This window comes from Bacillus rossius, chromosome 16 (genome assembly GCF_032445375.1).
Source record: "Bacillus rossius redtenbacheri isolate Brsri chromosome 16, Brsri_v3, whole genome shotgun sequence".
NCBI lineage: Eukaryota > Metazoa > Arthropoda > Insecta > Phasmatodea > Bacillidae > Bacillus > Bacillus rossius.
The window spans coordinates 35,195,368-35,217,932 of NC_086343.1; the positions used below are offsets into that span (position 1 = coordinate 35,195,368).

Here is a 22,565-nt window from a genome sequence, read left to right on the forward strand (position 1 = left end):
ATTTGACTAGCGTATTATTCCATACGGTGCATGTATATAAGCGAGTCCTAGACAGCAGGACGCTCAGTTTGTTACTGACGTCGGCGGTGTAAGGATCACCTAGTTTGTTTCTTCTGGTGCATAAGTCGTGTCAATTAGCTGTTCTTGAGACCTCGATGGCATCTTTACCGTCTTTAACGTCGAACTCGGAGGTTGTACCATCGTCTACGGGAACCTTGACGTCAGCGTCGACGATGGTGGAGCAGATCCCGTTGGCAACGTCGATGTCAACACTGGAGGAGACTTCAACAGATGTGGTACCGCCAGCAGAAGAGACTTTAATGCCGCTAGTGCTGGCTGCACAGGGAAACTCGGCGAACGCTGGTTCGCCATCAATGGAGACTTCAATGGATGCCGAATCGACAACAACTAACGAACATCGGTGCTGTTACTGCGACAAGATTTTCTCAAACAACAGCAATGCTCGACGACATGAGAATAGAGAATGTGCCAAGAACCTATATCGTAAAATGTTTGTTTGTGAGAAATGTCATAAGCAGTTTGCCAGAAAAGATAATATGAAAACGCACATGAAGGCATGCAAAGGTCCTGCTGTTCGGCAGAAAGTAAAGGTTTCGGCACAACAACGATGCATTGATGTTCATAAAAATATGCCTGGAGATGGTGCAACTGCGGCAACGTCAGTATCTGGATCGGGTCTGAAAGGTTCGTCTTCATCACCACGGTATCCTTGCAGCTACTGTGATACGTCGTTCGCATTTGCTCATGATGCACGAAGACATGAGCGGAGCAAATGCACGAAGAATCCATCTCGCATGAAATTTCGATGTGATGAGTGTCATGAATGGTTTACTAGAATTGATAATTTGCGACGACATGCGAAAAACTGTAAAGGTGAAGTCCGTGTGCCTACTGCTGAACTACCTGCAGAAATTTCGACTCCTCGGTTTAGGTTGAAGGCTCGTGAGCGCACAAGCAAGAAAACCGATGTGCAGCAACCGATTGGAGCTAAGAATTAGTCATTTCACACCGCTGCGGAACTAAATGATTATAAGATTGCTGGCTTTCGCAAATGATCCTGTAGTAGAATAGAAATTATGTAATAAATATTATGTTTGTAAAAGAACTTGTGGTGTTTAATTCCTCGAACCTGTTACTATTATGTTAAATTGATGTTATATTTAATTTTTTTTGCATCGTCCTAGATCGTACCAAGGACCTTAGTCGACCTTATCGATCAGTATATAGATTACAAATTTATTTAATGAATTTTGGAATTTTTCCCGAATTTCTAGCTAAATAATTATGGATTTTCAAGACGGCGGCCAAATGACAAGATGTCTGGTGTCACAGCAATAATAAATGATTACTGCACTCTAGCGGATAAGAATTAAACTAACATGTCATCAGCGCACTCTCGCCGACGATACACTGATGATGGCTTCCAGCAGACGAGGACAAGATGGCGGACATGACGTCATACTACCTGACGATATATATATGCTTTTGAAAAAAAAGTGGAGGGAGTCAGTATGCCTGCAGCCACCGCGGGGGAAGGATCGGTCGCCATTTTTATTTTTTTTTGAACTCGTCGGGTTTGAACCGAGGACTCCGAGCTCCGTGTCGTAAATGTTTGTTTTTTAAATATTTTATTAAAAGTTTTATTAATTAATTTTTTTATAATTTTTAAATTTTTTTCATTAAAATCGGATAATAAATTTAAAGATGGCGGCCGTAACGGAAATTGCAACGGTGACGTCATAATTCAAAATGGCGGATAACACAATGCCGGAATGTTCGAGAAAACGTAATGACGTCATTCAAGATGGTGGATCCAAGATGGACGTCGGGGTCAAGGTCAAAGGTCAAGGTCACATCCTGATAGAGGCTTAACTGAGGCTTGAGTTAAGGATGCTTAAGCCTCTATCAGGACATTTCTAGCCGCTGGGATTTTTAAGGACTAAAACGGGAAATTTTCCCTGAAACGGGAATTTTTCCCTCGAAAACGGGACATTTTTTCTTAAAACAGGAAATTTTGAGTCATTTTGAGTCATTTTTGAGGAATTTTGAGGAATTTTTGCCGCCGTGACGTCACAATCCAAGATGGCGGACCGACAATCTTCAGGCCTGAAGCCTGTCCCCGGAGCCCCTATTATATACTACTAATAAAGAAAGAAGAAAAGTTTTTTTGTTAATAGGCAACTGCGCACAGTGTTGATGTTCACTGGAAAACCACAAACTGATGTTTCTGCCACCATCCTGCACATCTATGTTGCAGCCCCTTGATCAAGACATTACTCAGAATGCCAAGGTACATTTTCAAAAATGCCTTGTTGAGAGGTTGCTCGTTAACATTAGGTTGAAAGTACCCACCATCATCAATGTTCGTCAGGCAATTGAGATGATCACAGGTGGATGGTGAAATTTTCAACAAAAAAAAATATTTCCAACTGCTGAAGAAAGTCTGGCATTGCAAACTGAAATGCTGACGAGCTCACTGCGACTCCATCAGACCAGGATGCAAGCCACACTACAGCACAAACATGCGAAAGTAATGACACTGACTCTGAAGTATGGCAAGGAGTGTCAGCCTCCATGCAGTTTGATGCCGTTTCAGTCACAGACTGTCTCTGTGGATAACGAAATAGAAATCACACCAGTGTTGACTGACAGCAACATCATTAATGAAGTCATTCGATCAGTGATCAAAAACAGAATCAGACGATGATTCTGACTGTGAGGAGCTGCCTGTGACAGCTACAGAAGCTATTCTGAGCTTAGAAAACCTGAACCAATTCATCTCTAAATACGAAAATGTTCCAGAAGAGATCAGGAAATCTTTCTATAACATAGAACATTTTGTTCAACAGAGCATCATTCAAAATCAAAAACCAACTGAAATAACAGATTGAAAAAAAAAATAAGTTAAGTTATGCAGAAACACAAATATTTAAACTGATGCAAGATGTTTGCCAATTGATGTTTTATTTTATAACGTGATTTTTGATTTATTTTATGATTTTTCTCTTTATAATGATATGTATGTATTTTTCAGTACTAAGTACTTTCACCCCTGTAAGTACTTAGTCATGAGATTCTACTGTACTGACTTTTAATATGGATGTTTTAAATTTTTTTAACTACCCTAGTTTAAGTAAAAGCATCAAAAACATAACAAGAAAATAGTTTGAGTACATAAGGAAAAAAATTAGGAAAAAAAGTAGGATAGTCTGCTTTCATTTATTAATATCAACATAACACAATGGTTCCTCCTCAAAGTGAGAAATGAAATAAATTATACCAACTTATTACAAAGAATGTTAAACTTTTGTTGTATTTTTTATATATATTATTGAGGTTACAATATTTTCTTACTTCCATTATGTACTACCCCAAAATTATTGTTTTAAGGGTTTACAAATTGGTAAAATTTAAAATAGTCACAAAAATAGAAGAGTAATTATCTTGTACTGCTTTTATTTATTTTGTGATTAAACTAGGTGCGAAGAAACGCATACCCCTAATGAACCCCTGGTAAAAAACATACAAATATAAACACCCTCATTTTCGTAAATAGGACCGACAGTTCCGATACCACTCTGAACGGACTAACTGCGGCATCGAAGGAATGTACTGGCACATCCTCACTTTGCTGTGCTAGCTATCAGCAGTGGACACGACCGTCACCCAGGAGCTGACCTTGTGGTAGGTCTCCTGGAGAGACTGCTGGGCGCCCTCGCTGCCCGAGCCAATGGCCTTCGCCTCGAACTGCACGAAGGTGCCCGACGGGTCCATGTGGAACAGCTGTGGGCCCTTCTCGTCGCAGCCCGCAAACAGGATGGCCACCCCGAACGGCCGGCTCTGCCCCACACAACACATACAGAAGACCTTTTTATTTGCACTTTTCAGGGGGAACTGATGAAAAAGTGTAAATGGTGGGAATATGTAAATTGATGGGAAATCACTACGTACATCTAATCTTCTTTCCTGTATGTATTCCTTCAACAAATATTTTACATTGAAGAAAAATGTAATGTTTACTAGCCCTTTAATATATTAATATTCAAGCCATGACCAACTTACATCACATAAAAAAAAAAATTTTTTTTTTTTAGATTTTTTATTGAAAATTTTAATTAGTACTTGTATTATATGAATGAATAAAAATGTAAAATATTTAGGTTGTTACTTACATGACTTAAGGGGAAGTTAGATGATCTTAAATATTAGGGGTGCAAAAGGGCTCGAAATTTCAAGTAGAGTCCAATTTTAGGTACTTGACTGGAGCCTATTTAAAAGCTTGAAATTTTGAGTAGTTTACTATTTGGTCTAGGTAAATAATAAAACACTCATTAAACATAACTAATACAAACTTTGAGCATTCTAGGATTATAATAGTTCAGCATGTGATGCTTATATTCTCTCGCCATTTCATTATTATTAACAATGTAAATAATTTATTACTGAATTTGTAGCGATGGTGGCTGATTTTACATAATTTTGTACTATGTATATTTTTATGATTTTCATTTTTCTTTAGACCTATTTGTTATGTTGTCATAATTTTTTTTTAAATTTAGCCTGTACTACCAAAACAAAAAAATATAACTTCTATGCAAATGCCTTACTCGAAATTTTGTAGAATTTGCTGCAGTAACAACGTTTCTTAAAATGAGCTTCAAATATCCTTTTCCGCATAATTGCTATTCATACCATGCATCACTGAAAAGAATAATGGTGCACGTCAACATGAAGACAAATGAACGATTGATGTGTAAACGCAGGCGAAGCACCATAGTTATAACAAAAGAAAAATAACTACCAGAGATGCACTACATTAACCATAAATAACCTGATATTAAATGTTACAGCATTACAGCACTGCTACTTTGCCCACCGAGCATAAGCACAATATTATTGTACATACACCCTGAATATTCTTGTACTGGGCTTAAAGTGAATAGTGAATATAGCAATAACAAACTAACATTTAATACAGCAATAAAATTATAGTGTCAGTGTGAAAAATTGTTTTCATTTAAATGTTCCACATTAATATCCTAAATGTAAAGTTTTTAACTGCAATGTATCTGGATAAACTTATTTTTTTTTTTATTTCCTTGTGCTTCATAATATAATTTTAAAGAGTTAATTCTATTTTTTTTAATAGTAGGTACTACGTAGTTGCTTACAAATGTTCCATAAGAAATATTTAAATAGCTAAATTACATAAAATACACAGTTATAAAGTTTTTTGTAAATATAAATATTGTAGGTAGGGAATAAAATACTATGTACAGTATAAACTCTTGTGCCACTATTTACTGTTAGTTGACATATAAGTTAAATGCAAAAAATGTTATGCTGACAAATCTACATGAAAATAATTGATTTTTTTGCACTACTTGACTCAACATTAAAATATGCCACTCATACACCCCTATTAGTAACATCTTGGATTGAACAGTTTTATTGGTCATAACATTTTTATAAACTTTGATTTTCCAAATTCAATTGTCATAGCGTAGTATATAATTTAGTGGAATGCCCCATTTGAATACAGATTAGCAGCTACAAATAGTTGTCCCTGCAAAGTCCATGGTGTTTAGTACTGAATTCATTTTTGGGAAAGAGAACATAACACTGTCAATAGACAGTATGTAATGACAATGAACTTTGTAAATCTCATAATGAGTGATATTTGCCCAAAGGAAAGCAAATGTTAAATATTTAAGATATTACCGTGTTTTATCGCATAATCAACGCAAATTTTCTGCTAAAAACAAGTTTGAGAAGTAGGGGTGCAACGTTTATGTGGAAAAAATTTTTTTTGTTAGGTAAAGTTATTCATCAAAACAAAACCCTTTCATGTAAAAGTATGTTTATTTAAAAAGTGAAGTATAAAAGAGCACGGCAAACAACTAAAATTAATATGTCATGCAACAAAAACCTTTCTACAACTTTAAATAGAAAAACAAAATCTGTAATCCGAATGTGAGCCTGAACGAACGCGTAACTATCGTCGTAGTACACACCACGAAAGAGTGCGGGTCATTAAATGTAGTTAACTCGGCACTCGACAGAGAGAGCGCGTTGCATGCAATCTGTGAGATATCAATATTCGACTAGGTGTGCGTGCTCTATACGGGAAGCAACATAATCAAACATCAATGATGCAAACCAGCACTGGCTACATTTTTGTAAGTGGTAAACCGCGGCAATGCAAACGAACAGATAAAGGTTATAATGTTTAAAAACGTCTTTAAAAGAAAATTTACACATCAGATAACTTTGTATTTCTGTTAATTAAATAAGTAGTATTGTCCAAATAAATATTAGATTTCTACTTTAAAATACATTGTTTTATACGGAATAAATACCCACACAAAGCTCTCGGAATCTAATAGCGGGACCAAAAACATAATGTGACGATTACGTGAGAGGTTTTTTGATCCAAATTTTGACGCCCTAAAATATAGGTGCACCGATTATGCGTGTGCAGAGATGCCAACCTTGTGGAGTGCCTGTCAGTAGTGAGCAACATTTGGAATAATGTTGAAGGGGGGGGGGGGGGGGGGGGGGGCTCCCCCGGGAAAATTTGGTTTAATAAGTACAAAATGGTGCTATTTAAACCATTTTCCTGGTAGAAATACCAATATTATTTTAAGAAACATTTTCTGAAATAGGAGACTTGGGAGGGTTGATACCCTATTTGAACAAATAATGTCTGCTAAATACATAAAACCATCAAAACACGGCCTTAAATCCGTGTAAGTTTTCCGATACTGCTGATTCGGTAGCCCGCTAGTTTTCTTCGAACTTGAAGGCTCGCACATATTTTCAGTGATAGAACTTTTACGTTTCGACATTTTCTGTCATTATATCGCAAATAACACGCCAAATGTAGTGTAGTATACACACGGAATCAATACACACATAACCGACACACCGAATCAATACACACATAACCGACACACCAGAAAATAACAAAGCAAAACGAAACGGCATAGATATATTGAGTCATTACTGGACACTTGAAAATAAAATGTTACGAAACGTGAGTCTAGGGCATTTTGTTTCACAAGTGTGACATCACACATGCATATATCTATGGAACCACGAACACAACATACAGCATATTGCTGCGACGTGATGTAAACAAACAGAAAAACCATAAAACGCATTAAATCCGTAGTTTAAACCTACCATCCGTATTGCCGTAGTCAAGTAACGAAAATCGTAGAAACTACGGAAAATCCGTAGTACTTGGCATCTCTGCGTGTGCAACGATTATGCGATAAAATAGGGTAAATGAAAAAAAAGTTTAAGCATAACAACAATTGAAACCAATATGGTGTTTTGGTTCGAAACTTTTTTGATTCAACCAAACATATATTGAAAAGTCTCGACTTCACGGTGAACTACATTTGTGACGATAAGGAAGCGGCACGCCAAGCCTCGGGTCTCACCATGGCTCCTCCGTCGTCGTCGGAGTCCCCGAACTGGATGGCGAGGTTGGACACGGCCTGTGCCACGGACTCCACGCTCATGCGCTCGTTGTACACGAACCAGTGGTTCTGGCACTCGACCCGGGCGCGGTCCAGCATGGTGCGCGAGTCTGCCATCAGCCCGCTCACCGCGCAGCCTGCCAACCCGACCACACGCTGGACATGATGGTGGTGTCTACCCGTGCAAATGGGAGTTTGCTAAGGTCATTCCCATGCTTATAAAAGGTAGCACCAAAATGTTTTGAATCCCTGTATGTCTTTGACAAAATTAAATTTAAAAATCTTGAACTAAACCTAAAAAAAAAACATATATATAGCCTTTCTGATGATGCTCAGCATGGTTTTAGAACTAGTAAAACCCCAATTACCAACATATCTTTTTCAACCCTATTTATCCAGTATTACTAAAACATGGTCAAGTTAATGTTACTTTGATAATTAAGAACTTTTGATTTAAGCAACAATTACATTCAGTGGTTCTCAAGTTACATAAAAAAATTAAACTGTTTTTTTTTTTTTATTAAAAATTGTTAAATCTGACTTAGGTATATCTTGTTAATTGTGGGGCCCCTCAAGAAGGTACTCTCTTTTTAATTTTCAACATTTACATCAATAATATAATTATATTTCTAAACCATTCTACTGGCACATTGTTTGCTGACGACATTAAAATATACAGAAAAATTACCTCTCCCGTGATTGCCATTTACTCCAAAGAGAAATTTCTGCGATAGTAGTTTGATGCAAGTTGAATTTGGTTTAACTTAACAATGACAAAACTATTACAGGGTGTCTACAGAAGTGACAAAATCAATTTTAGTGACTTTTTAGTGACCTTTTCAGTGACTTTAAATGACCAAAATGGCAACATGTTTTTTTGGTTTTTTTTTTTTACTTTGTACTTTTGACTAAACTAATTGACACTTTTATAAAAAAAATTACACATTAGGCATAACAATTTTGCCTAAAAACTACCAATGACCACCATAATTTAAAATGACCTGTTATCCTAATGAGAAGATTGTGTATTTACTATACTTACTTTCTGAAATTAAAAAATTCTACAACATGATTTGCCTACACTGATAAAACACTTCAACTGTAGGCTAACATATATTATTATTAATAAGTAGATGTTATACTAGTTCGTCAACTTCTGGCAATGAATAGTCTCAATGAATAGTTTTAATGTTCATCTCACAAATAAATAGTGTCTATAAAGTCCTAACTGGCCTATAATACTGATATGAATGAATAAAACCTTGGAAAAAGACACAATTTTGTAAATGATTGCACACAAAGTTATATCTATGCATATCAGTCTTCTAAACAAAAAAACACTTTTTTTTAACTTTTTTATCTGTTTTTTTAGATTTGTTATCTTGAGTTCCAGTGTCTTTATCTCTTCCTTACTCTGCTCCACAATTCTTTTTTTACACATTTCCAGTTCCTTCAATTGTGAGGTTTTTCTTTCCTTTTCTTGTTCTTCTACACTCTTTTTCTCCTGTTTTCTGATATGTAAATTCTCTTTCAGTTAAATTTTCAATCATTTTTTCCATCGCCGCTGTGTTTGGTTATGTTGATGCCTGTATAGAGTGCACGCACGTAGTCAAGTACGGATATCGATAGGTCGCCGATTGCATTCAGCACGCGCACTCTGCCTGGTTCCAAGTAAACTATATTTGATAGCCCGCACTCACATTCCTTCCTCCCACACGGCCACGCCACATGAAAGCAGGCTGTTCTGATCGTGCCACAGTCGCCATCAATAAATTAGTGTGCTACAATTATGTGCTAGCGACGATTATACGAGTAAATACGGTAGTATACTGTAACATCTATGGTTTGAAAACCTCTGAATCCTAGTACAAATACGAGACTTTTCACACGTCAGGCAATGCTAGACTCGTACAGCCTGTGTCCTAATAAACGAAACAACGAAAACAAACATAGCACGACAATCAGCTTGGCATGGCATTGAATTTCACCACTGCGTTTCATGGTATCTTATTTCAGCTCTTTGTTCTTCTATCGCAGGCCAAAACATACTAAAGAAAGAAAAATACGGCTGTGCCAATTACACAGTCACTTAGTGTCCAATAAATACACGTGTGAAAATACATCAACAGAAATATTTTTCGTGAGCTTGAACCGAATTTTGTGACTTTTTAGTGACTTCGTGACCTCGCATCAAAATTCGTTACTTTTTGGTTACTTGTAGACACCCTGTATTACCATCTCAAGAAAAATTATTCCAATTACCGGTACTTTTGAAAAGAAAAAAACCATAGATAATTATTAATTTTAAAACTTTACATAAGTTAATTAAAAAAAGATCGTGGTTACAATATTATAAACATTTATTAACAGTTCAAGCAGTTGATATTTTCCATTGGTTGTAGTGGTAGCCATGTTCTAAATACAGTAAGGTTTTGTTCTTATCTAATTTTACCGTACTGGTGATATATTTATTTACGACGTATTATATTCAAGAATGTATATCTACAGTATTCACAATTCTCAAATTCTGATATTGAAAAAATTAATAAAGAACTAAATTTTCTAAATTTATTGATCATAAAATGCTAAATGTAAGGACTATAGATTTAAATTACATTTTGGGTTATCTTGAAGCCAGAAGATATATATACTACATGCTGTATTTATTTACAACTGTTGTAAAAAAATTTAAACTCTCCTTATGTTTTTGAAACTAGAACTGTACAGACTCACAAAATTTTTCTGATATGCCAATATGCCGATACAACTGTAGCTGATTCCCCAATTCTGAACCGATAATGGAAAAAAACACCTTTTGGTTAAAAGATTTTTTATAAATTTCCAAAATTACCTAAGGTAACTCATTCTAAGAAAAGTATGCAATGCAAATTCAAATGTATTTTAGTTTATAAACAGAACATAACCTCTCTTTTTTTAATTCATTATTAAAACCTAGGATGTTTAAGTGTGATATGTACGGCTGGCACACGTAGCTAAGAAATGATTTTCAAACTACATAGTAGTATGAAAAGTGAAAAGTGTACTGGTGGATTTTTAGGTTATGACAGGCAATTTCCTTTTTTCAATAACATCGGCCAAAAATTAACAAGCGTGTCATGAATCGGCAAAATCGGCTTCTGCCGATTCGTATCGGCACAGCTCTACTTGAAACCACTGGCATAAAAATTCCACCTTTCAATAGTCATAAGCCTCCTTTACTATGTCAATGAATTATTAATTATCTTATATATAGACATAGCTAATGTCAATCAATGTTAGCGTTTTCTTGCTCTTATAAGTAATAACAAGATAAATGTCAAAAACTTTGCATCGTCTACTCAAACATAAATACACATTTTATATTCTATCTTTACTATTGCTGCTCTATATAACATATTATTCTGTTATATACAGTAAAAATCGCTTAAGACATGCCCACATCATACGTTTTCCCATTTATAATGTTTAAATAACTATTCACTTGATCACTTTCATATAACCCTATGTTAATTTTCCCCATTTAAAATTTTTGCGGTTACAGATTCTTCTCGCATATAACGTTCATCATTTCAGGAATAAAGTAATGAAATAAAGATTATTTATAGTTAAATTTTTAGACAACTGTTTCAAAACAATGACAAACATGACCGTCAAAACCTCTGCCGCACGCAGGATGCTGTTATGACCAATCTCTACTTGCATTCGTATCCTTTGTGAGGCTGTTCCATCTGTACACAATTTCCCACATTCAAGGCATAACGTCTGACGAATAAACAACAAAAAAAAAAAAAAAAAACACTCACCATGCACTGTCCTGATTGTGTGACATGTGACGCAACTGGTACAGCAATAAGAGGAGCTAATTTAGTTTCATTGTTTGTTAAGCGCTATGGTAAACATTTTATACGGTGGACATAATAATGAACAATTATTTTAGTTTACTCGTCTTGCTATGATTTCTGTTTTTGGCTGGACGTATTTAGCTGTAAATTGCGCATAATTTTTCATAAAACGTATGTTGAATAATCATTCTACAGGACTTTTTCAAAACTTGACAATGCCGCATGGCAACGCTGCATAGTGCACATGTTCCTTCAAGCTCCAAGGTTGGTTGACCTGCTACTGCTTAAAGGAACAATGGACATCTTGCATGTGGATTGTGCTTTGTAATTTTGTTTTTCTGTGAGAAGACATTGCAATGATTGATGCAGGTTTGCGGTAGCGATCATCTACGCCTGCTGGAGAAAAAACCTAAAATCATTAAAAAAAAAAAAAGTTCAGGAAATAAAAAACATGCCTTTAACAAGATAAAACAGTAAGCCAGAATTAACACAAAACTAACGTTGTAGTACACACTTACCACGAAAAAATGTGGGCTATCAAACGTAGTTAACTCGGCACTAGACCGAGTGCACGCGTTGCATGCAATCGGTGAGCTATCAATATTGATATTCAATTACGAGCATGTGCTCTATCCTGGAATAAACATAACCCAACATGAATGATGCCAACTAACGCTAGCTACATTTATTATAAGTGGAACACAGCGGCAACGAAGATAAACAGATAAAGGTTATAACTTTTGAAAACCTCTTTAAATAAAAATTTACACATTGACGACTTCGTATTTATGTTAATTAAATAAGTTAGCGGTAATATCTGAATAAATATTATATTTCAAATTTAAAATACATCTTTTATATGGGAAAACTACTTACACAGAGCACTCGGATCTAATAGTGGGACCAAAAACATCATGCAACATTTATGTGAGAATTTTTCTCTCTCCAAATTTTGTTGCCTTAAAATAATGGTGCAACAATTATACATGTGCGACGATTATGCGATGAGACACGGTATGTGTGACTTATTTGTTTCTCTTTTTTTTTTTTGTCATGTGATCCCTGCTCATATGCAGTGCTTGCTAGTCTTGTTGCAACTACTTGCAGGTTGTGCCTACCTAATCCATAGTGTCGACATGCTTGCAGTGCCTGCACCTCTTTTGTGTGTTTTGTGTGTTTGTATGTTTTGCCCAACATTTAAGTTCAACTGTCTGTGGGCATCCCACAAATATATATAAAAAAAAAGGTGTGTGTACTTATGTACACACATTAGAAGTTATACTTATGTACGATTTACGACACTGAATAATTTTGAAATTTAATGGAACAAAAATTTCTTAAATATATACTCAGTATTCAATAATAATATAAAAATTTGTATAAAATTATAAAGTTAATTATTTAATTTAGTAAAATAATCAAGATATATTTTAATTAATGATGAAAATCAATCAGTATGCTCAATGTTTATTCTAAATTTTTAAATTCAAATTATTTATAAAGTAATAATTTGTAATGCTTTAATTACTTATTTAATACACTTGAAAAAGTTTATAATCAAAATTTAAATCATTAATATTAACAATTATTAAATTTTTTTAAATTATAATGATCAGTATTCAATATCAATACCTAAATTTCTGAATGTGACATATGTAGATATGCACCCGCCGCTATAATTCGCTACCAGAGCAGCTACGTCAACTATTGAATCATTCAATTTGCAGAGCAAAAGGTTAAACTATAGAGAGAAAAAAAACCTTCAAAAAATAATAACTTGAAATTATTTTTGACAAGAAATTTTATTAAGTTACTCCATACCTTGATAAAATTAATTAAAATGTTAATACTACATAGTTTCTGCACACATTAGACAACTATAAATTATTAAATTTTTTAATTATAAAGTTTTAGATTTTATTACCTTTTAGAATTCATGAAAATTCATTTCCCAACAGATGTTATTAATTTAATATTTCTCCAAGTAAAAAAAAATGATATACAGCTACCTAGTATAAAATAATCAATCAAACGGACTGAGCTATGTATCTAATACTGTTATAGTAATACATGCTTAAAGCACTATTTGTATTATCAAGTAATGTTTAATTTAAAAAAGCAAAAAAAAAAAAAATGTTTTCTGCTAAGTTTTAAACCTCAATCCTTTAGCTTATTAGCCACTTCACTACGAAGCCTGACAGATAATTGTATGAAGAATGTATATTATAGTTGTTGTAGTACCAGTATACTTGGGTTTTTTTAAAACTTTAAATTACAATTTACTATGACTATTTTAGTTTACAGAATATATTCCAGGGTAGTTTCACTGTAATAAAGTTTAATTTGGCACATGAGTATTTTTGGTACATCCCTTTAATTTTTTATGAAAGTGACTATATTTCATACACATAAGTCCGCCATTTTCCTGTGAAAATTTTGTTGCATTGTGTGCTAGAATTGTAAAAATTCACTCTCATCAGTTTTCCATATCGTGCCTACAGAAGTATAACTTCAATAAATAATAACTACTCGAGCCACAAAGCTGCAACGACGACGATGGCAGGCCAGGTTGCCGCCGGCTAGACCGGATGAGAGAGTGACGCCGGGCGTTACCTATGTGCTTGTCCACCTCCACAATCTTCTCAATGGTGGTGGGCTCCATGAGCGGGGACGTGATGCGCTTCTCGACGGCCAGGACCACGCCCTCGGCCGTGCAGATGCCGATGGCCGTCGAGCCCAGCTTGATGGCTTCTATCGCATACTCCACCTGCGTCACCAGCCCTCGGCTAAAGTACCACCCAGTTCCCCAGTTCCAGGCTTGCTCATCAATCACTTTGAAGCATACAATTCCACAAGCAGGCAACAAATGCTATGAAGATCACGCTAGATACTAGACTCTGCAAAATAAATAACACTTCTATACAGTAGCGAGATAGTTCATCAGCCAAGTAATTTAAAAAACTACTCGTGTTTGCAAATCACTTAATACTGAAAAATGTTAAAAGAAGAAGTTTTGGAATTTACATTTATGTTAAGTACTTTACAAAAAATTTAGAATATTATTACTCAAGATACATAAGCAATAATTATTGTACGAAATGCTGACTTTCAGATGACTTGAAGTTTCTCTGTTTACGTAATAAATACATAACACTCCATAGTTCCATGGCTGGAATGTCAAAATCAATGATAATTACTAAAAATCAGTAATACTTGGCAATACTGCTGCCCTGCTACTCACCATCCTTTATTTGTTTTTATTTCATGTTGTAACATGCCTAAAAGCTGACAAAACAATAGGTAGGACCCTGTATTTTTTTTCGAAATAGCATCGCTAGTCCTGTGTTCATAATTAGTCGAGATTTGTTCAGGCACATGCCCACTGATGGCGCACGAATCACAACTATATTGTGCAGGAGTAAGTGCATCCTGAGTGGCCCGGCCAAAAAGAACAATGCCTTCTCTTGCAGATGGCCGCTAATCACAAGTAAGAAACCGTAGGAGTGGGTATACCGCGTTGCAGTCTAATGGTCATTCAGATCTTTTCGCAAAAATACCTGCCCCTCGTCATAGGTCGTAGGCACCATAAACAAACACAAAAAAGTTATGGTAGCACATGCATACATACAATAAATACATTATACAATTTTAAAATTGACAATTATAAAGACAAAGGACAACTATATTATATAGTAAATAAATAATGATTATTAAATAAACAAAACAAGATAATCCTAGATGCATAAAAATTCTAATATAAAATGGTCATTATATTGTTAAGAGCACGAGAGACCAGACCACAATGCCAGGTTCGGAGCTGGCTGGCGACCCTGCACTGTGGCCACGTGCGGTCCACTGACGTAAGGCACGCGTGCCTGGCCGGATTACAACAGTCATCGCTTCCCCCTCCCTTCTCCACACCACGCGCATAGCCCTGACTCGGCACCGTTATCTCCCGCTGAGCGGCCTTGGGAATCCCGCAGGCCGCCGTGCGGAGCACCCTTCTGGACTGTTCGGGCGTCGGGTCACCCGGGATGAAGCGACTCGCCACAGCCGCTCCTGCCGGCCTCCGCGGCAGTTTTTGGCGACACAGTCCCACGACAGTGGGTGCCACGAGTTCAAAGAATCGCACTACGGAGTTCCGCGGAGTACCGCATGAGTGCCGAGTTCCGAGCGAGTCCCGTGGCAGTTCCAAGCAGATTCCGAGCGAAGGGAAGTGAGACATCGGCGAAGAGTGAGAGACCCCCCCCCTCCCCCACTGAGAGTAGCGCGACGTGGAATTCGACTTGACTGTGAGAGTGTGACTGAGAGGCACGAGACTGTGTGAGTACAGGCGCGTGGTAAGGGGCGAACTACTGTTGAGCCTAGCTCCAGTGAGGAGTGCGAACTGCGGAACTTGACTAACATTGAGTGACTTACGAATAAACATTTTTAAGTGCCAGTTTCTGGTGATCAGAATTTTTTTTAAGTTTGATTATTAATTAATGTCAATATTAGCAATTAATAAAAATGTGAAACAACCTAATTGGACTATCCCTTACGAACCCAGTTCTCCCCACATTATAAATCGTAATAATATATTTACCTAGTATCTGTAAATAAGTTCTTAATTTGTATTTATGAGAAAAATTTTACAATCATGAAATCAATAATAGAAGGGAAAAAAATCAAATTTGTTAAAGTGATTGATTATTCTATATAACATCTTTAATAGTAAAAAGTAAAGGGTGATAACTACTATTATAGGTATGAACTTTAATACCTGTATTTTTAACTAAATGTAAATCCAATTTATGTTTGAAACAGTTACTTACAAAATTGACAATCTTATTGGCTTCTTGCTGATAAAGAATGTAGGAGAGAGAGCATATATCTAGGTATCTATTTATGATAAATTTTTATTTTAACCTAGCACCTCGCTGACACTAAGATCATTGGAAACTGTAACAAAGATGATACCGACACAGGAATCAGTTATGGCCGAATGTAAGCAAACACCCACAAACTTGCCTGGTACCATGGAAATTCAAGATCAGGATGGCCGGACCAGGTCCTCTGAAAAGTGTCCAGTATCTTACTACTGAGTAACCTAACTTCGTTGTCAAAATACAATCAGTCTTATTCTTGTCAACAACTGTGAAGAATATATACTTAAATACCTTAATGACAGAAAGTAAAACCTTTGTAAAACTTCACGTGTGGAGATTAGCTGAACTGGACTATTCACATGAGTCAGCCACAACCATTGTCTCAACAGCACTCAAAATCTGTAAATGGACTTCAAAGTTTTTAATCACAAGAGAACTTTACACAGAAGTAGCGGTATCCAAACCTACAAATACTGGCAAACCAATTTCAGGACATTTAAATAAAATTTCCTTAGGTTTTTATGTTCCTTATTTCTATAGTTGCCAAAATCAAACATAATATGCAAAAAATTTACTATTTGCAGAAACTTGCAAACACTTATCTTAGGAAGCAAAAAAACATTTCATATTATTTAATTGGACAGTCTCAAACTGTATTTATTTTTAATGTGTGACTAAAACTTGCAGTGAGGTGCCAAAAAACATGCAAACAAAAATTTTGTGGCCAACTCTTGTTTTATTACTCTATTGTGACTTCTGCGATCTGTAGACATGTACACGATATTACCTGAAATAATCTCCCTTCTGGCGAGAAGGTGTTAACACCACGGTCATACTCTGATCGCGTCAGGAACATCTGCACAAACACAAAAGAGATGATCCAGTAAAAAGGTATTATGAAAGAAAATTTATATATTTACTTTTTTATTTAAACTGACATTGTATTAATCCTTATGCAATTACATTTGTTAGTTACCTTAGGCATTTAATTAGATCAAAATTTGCGGGTGCGCGGGAATAAGGGGATAAGTCAAATGTTGGCAAATTTTTTTTTATGGTATGGAATAAAGGAGAACAAGCTCTACAAAATGGTCCAAATGAGTAATGTCTAGCACCCTTGTGTGTTATTCTATGGCACTGAACTTTTGGAGTTACATCACAAACTGACAGTTTTCGTGCGTGAAAAAGGGGATAAGTAATTTACAAAATACAGGATGTCTACTAGATCTAGTAAATGAAATTCCCTGATCTTTCCAGGTTTTCCAGGTCTAAAACTGAATTTTTCCAGGTTTTCTTTAACACAATTACGACATTCCACGAAACTGAAAAAACTGCATAACAATACATTGATGGGTTTCAAAGTATTTCAACTTACTTAAATTAGTAAAAATATTACCTTCTTCTAGACGTGGTCAAAGTGACTCAATTGATGGCAAATAAAACATGCTGCTATAAATATTTCACACACTTACTTTTGCAAAAAAACATTAGTAAAAGGAAGCTCCCGTCAATTTCGCAGTGACTCCACTTTTGCGTCTATAGCACTTGCTTCAGAACAAGCCAAATCCAACACTCGAGCCTTCTTAAACTGCAATGCCTTGATCTCCTCTTCAACTCTTCTTTTTTCTGCCTTCTTCTTGTCTGTAGCTTCCTTTTTTTTTGTTTTGTTTGCAGGGCTTCCTTACGCCTACAACTAGCATTTCTTACATACTGTAACATGGACTTGATGATATCAACATGCTCTACATCTCCAGAACGTTGAACAAAGTCATACTCTTTGTGCAATCAGTGTTTCTTCCTGCAAGTTTTCAGTCAGCAGATTAGAATTCACTGAAAATCTTCTTTCCAATGATGCATTTCCATCATCATCCTCACAAACTTTAGAAGGCCTGTTTTGGCAACTACTGTATGTGCCTTAAGAATGAGCATCCACAAGTGATCAAGGCGCCCATCTTCTCGAGAAAAAGACGAGAACAGTGCTTCAGAATCTTGCGAGGAACATACCAACTGATATGATCACTCAATGTTATCAGCTTCTTGTCCTGATAGCCACCTGTTTCGAAGACGACATTCTAAACTGTACTTCACACGCTGTTTCCGCACACCCGAATTTAAAGCCATAGACGGACATAAGCAGGAAATTCCTTTGGTAAGTTTGTACTTTAGGGGACTTTTGTCTTGAAGTTTTTTTTATCATAACCTTTGGACAAGTCCTAACATCATTTTTCAGTAACAGGACAAACTTTTCTGGTACTTTCTCTTTCTTGATGGCATGGCGTACTGCATAACCCAACTTGATATTGTTAGCAGTCAATAGATTTTCCTGGTTATCTACATCCAATCGAGATACATTGCATTTTTCCCTAAAGCTCTTCAGTACCTCTGGTTTCACAAACTTTCCTGCCAAAGCTAATAAAATGTCTACCAGTGAATCATACAGAAAAGGTGCCATGGGTGCTTCACTTTGGAATATTGTAAGAAACAATTCCAGCTCTGATGCCAAAGAGTGGAAGAATATAAATTTTACTTCTAGAAGATTATCTTCAAGAGCACTTTTCACTACATTGAAAGACAGATGAAATAGAAACTTCACTAACAAATTTCTTTGGAACATTGTAAGAAACAATTCCAGCTCTGATGCCAAAGAGTGGAAAAATGTAAATTTTACTTCTAGAAGATTATCTTCAAGAGCACTTTCCACTACCTACATTGAAAGACAGATGAAATAGAAACTTCACTAACAAATTTCTTTAGGTGGGGTAACGTTTTCATGGCACGCTCAGCAACTGCAGTATTTTCTAACCATCTGATTGCACAAAATTTCTTGGGAAAAAGCTCTGATCTAGTTATTCTAATGTAATCTGCCCTCCTTGCAGGTACATGCTTAAACAAAAAGTAACTATGCCTCAAAAAACTAACAACGTCCCATTGTGTAGCAGAAATTCCAGTTTTGAAAGCATCATGGACCCTATGAAGCCCACAGCTACCAATTTCTAGCAACTATGGCGAATCTTCATCAAAAGTGTCTGTGATATGTATTTTCAAAGCTAACAAAAATGCCCAGTTTACATTGGAGGCATCCATAATTACTTAAAATTAAATGCACCTGTCGGTGTAATCTGAACGCGGAAAACACATGCCGCTGCACGTACGTCAGCAGGATAACAGACCAGCTTGAACCAGTTTGTATCACGTGATTTAACGCCACTTCCGAATCCGATAGTAAATAAAAGAAAATGGACGTGGGAACTGTTCGTTATTTGCCATTCCAATAAAAATGGGAGGGGATACACTTGATGCTATGTCAATGCAAGCTGATCAATAAACAAAAATGTACTGCCAACTACAACCTACCAAACAAAAATTCCCTGATTTTTGAAAAAATTCCCTGATTTTTCCCTGATTACAATTTTCCCTGATTTTTCCAGGTTTTCCAGGGTCAGTAGACACCCTGAAAATACATTTTGACATGTCCCCTTTTTCCCGCGCACCCGCGAATTGACATTTACACCATATCATATGCAATCCATCAAACCATGGTCTTTAGAACAATATTGTTTAATAAGTACCTAATTATTTTTATGGTTTTATCTGTTATACCTGTTACACATGATAGTACGTAGTCAATATTATTTTTTGAAAACATTGGATACTTACGAGAACTTGAAAAATAATTAATATAATTAATGCCACATTAGCAGATCGCATCTGTGAGAAGCCAGGACTGGTTGCTGTAATTGTTTATATTGAATAAAAACAGTAAATAATAAAAAAAAATACAATAATCAGCATAGACACAAACTGAGTAACTGATCAGATGTATATTTTTTTTAAATTATTAAAATATATTTGTTTATGCTTAAATTATCATAGAATCTTTAAATAGTATATCTACTTAGTGTCTGTTTGTTCACTTCTTCTCAATTACACAATGGATTATGATACAGTTTTCAATATTATTTAGAGAATATTTTAGTCATAAAAAGACAGTTTTAGGGCGCTTACATGGCTTATGATGACTTATACATCCAATTAATGTACTACAGAATTTAGGTCTTAAAAAGGCCTACAGAAAAGTCTGCAATAGCAATAGGATGACGTACAGTACCCATTTTTATCTTTCAAAATAGGTTCAAATATAAAGAGTTATTAAATAAATAAATAAATAAATAAATAAGTAAAAAAAAAATTACGTCAGTTCCTACTGTTTATCCTTTGTCCCGGTTTGTTAGGTCAGGTCAGTTACATTATAAATACTTTAAAAATAAACAAACATTAAAATTAATTGATATTATTTTTAATGTATGCTTAGTTTGAAAGTATTTATAATGTAACTGACCTGACCTAATCGACCATTTTAATTAATTAGGCATTCACGAACGCACTGCAAAATAAAAAAATTGCGGCGGTCAAATGATAGCACAGGTCTTGTATTGCAAAATAAGAATGGCTATATCTCCTAAAGTATTTGGAATTTCTTATCTCCGCTGTGTTTAATGAAAAGAGGAAGTGAAAGAGCATATAATAAAAGTATTTTCGGATTTTTAACATTTTTTTTCTCGCAAATACCGCTAAACTACATATTTACCTATTTTTAATGTCTGCTTAGTTTGAAAGTATTAATAATGTAACTGACCTGACCTAATCAACCATTTTAATTAATTAGGCATTCACGAACGGTAAATCAAGATGCACATTAAGTTCTGCCATTCCCGATTACACCCGAACAATTTACCTTCGGCCAACCTCGGGTTTATTTATTAATATTTATATTTCTCTGTTTATTTTAATGTAGCTATACTAACCTAACTAACCGTCCATAGTGTTTTAAAGTGTTTTAATGTAGCTAACCTAACATAACTATAATAAAAGTATTTTCAGATTTTAATAGATACTCCTAAACAAGCAACAATGTAGTCGTTCACCTACGTCGCGGAAAAAAAAAAATCATTCTGGTCTCGTAAACAAGAAACAATGGTGGCCGCCTCAATTCACAGGTATTGTGATGAAAATTAAAAAATTCGATATCTCCTAAAGTATTTGGAATTTCTATCTCCACCGGTTTTAATGAAAAGATGAAGTGAAAGAGCATATAATAAAAGTAATTTCAGATTTTTAGAATTTTTTTTTGCAAATACCGCTACTCTACATGTTCAAAATTAAAAAATTCCATATCTCCTAAAGTATTTGGAATTTCTTATCTCCGCCAGTTGATTTGAAAAAGGAAGTGAAAGAGCATAGAATAAAAGTATTTTCGGATTTTTAGCATTTTTTTTCGTATATACCGTTACCCAACATATTTACCCAATTGTAACTAGTTAGACCAAATTACACTATGTATAATTACACTATGGCTATGTATAATAATATATTGGGTTAAGGTAAATATTTACAATCGCGGTAGATGCCAAAAAAAAATGCTAAAAATCCGAAAATACTTTTATTCTATGCTCTTTCACTTCCTCTTTTCAAATCAACCGGCGGAGATAAGAAATTCCAAATACTTTAGGAGATATGGAATTTTTTAATTTTGAACATGTAGAGTAGCGGTATTTGCGAAAAATAATTCTAAAAATCTGAAATTACTTTTATTATATGCTCTTTCACTTCCTCTTCACATTAAAACCAGCGGAGATAAGAAATTCCAAATACTTTAGGAGATATCGAATTTTTAGATTTTCATCATAATACCTGTGAATTCAGGCGGCCACCATTGTTTCTTGTTTACGAGACGAGTATGATTTTTTTCCGCGTAGGTGAACCGACCATTGTTGCTTGTTTACGTTTATGATTTTTTATTTTCGCGACGTAGGTAGAACGACTACATCATTTTCTACTAATGGCAAAGGAATGTACCCGCCTCTAATGTATCTGAGTTTTTAACGTTTCAAATTTTAATGTTTTATTTGTTGCGCAAGTAATAAGTAAAAAAATTACGTGAGTTCCTACCGTTCATCCTTTGTCCCGGTTTGTTAGGTCAGGTCAGCTACATTATAAATACTTTAAAACTAAACAACCATTAAAATTAATTTATATTATTTTTAATGTCTGCTTAGTTTAAAAGTATTAATAATGTAACTGACCTGACCTAATCGACCATTTTAATTAATTAGGCATTCACGAACGGTAAATCAAGACGCACATAAAGTTCTGCCATTCCCGATTACACCCGAACCATTTACCTTCGGCCAACCTCGGTTTTATTTATTAATATTTATATTTCTCTGTTTATTTTAATGTAGCTATACTAACCTAACTAACCGTCCATAGTGTTTTAAAGTGTTTTAATGTAGCTAACCTAACATAACATAACTATAATAAAAGTATTTTCAGATTTTAATAGATAC

At 35.2% G+C, this 22,565-nt stretch overlaps 1 protein-coding gene across 2 annotated transcripts in view; it reads right to left on the reverse strand.

Annotated features, from left to right (window-relative positions):
* LOC134540075 (proteasome subunit alpha type-5) overlaps positions 1-22,565 on the reverse strand; it is a 35,073-nt gene that overhangs the window by 11,548 nt on the left and 960 nt on the right. For both annotated transcript variants that reach the window (XM_063382534.1, XM_063382533.1), the window contains exons 2-5: positions 17,006-17,074; positions 13,964-14,117; positions 7,470-7,645; positions 3,700-3,861 (exon numbers count right to left, since the gene is read on the reverse strand). In XM_063382534.1, coding sequence (XP_063238604.1) covers positions 3,700-3,861; positions 7,470-7,645; positions 13,964-14,117; positions 17,006-17,074 — 561 coding nt within the window. The remainder of the gene's footprint in view (positions 1-3,699; positions 3,862-7,469; positions 7,646-13,963; positions 14,118-17,005; positions 17,075-22,565) is intronic.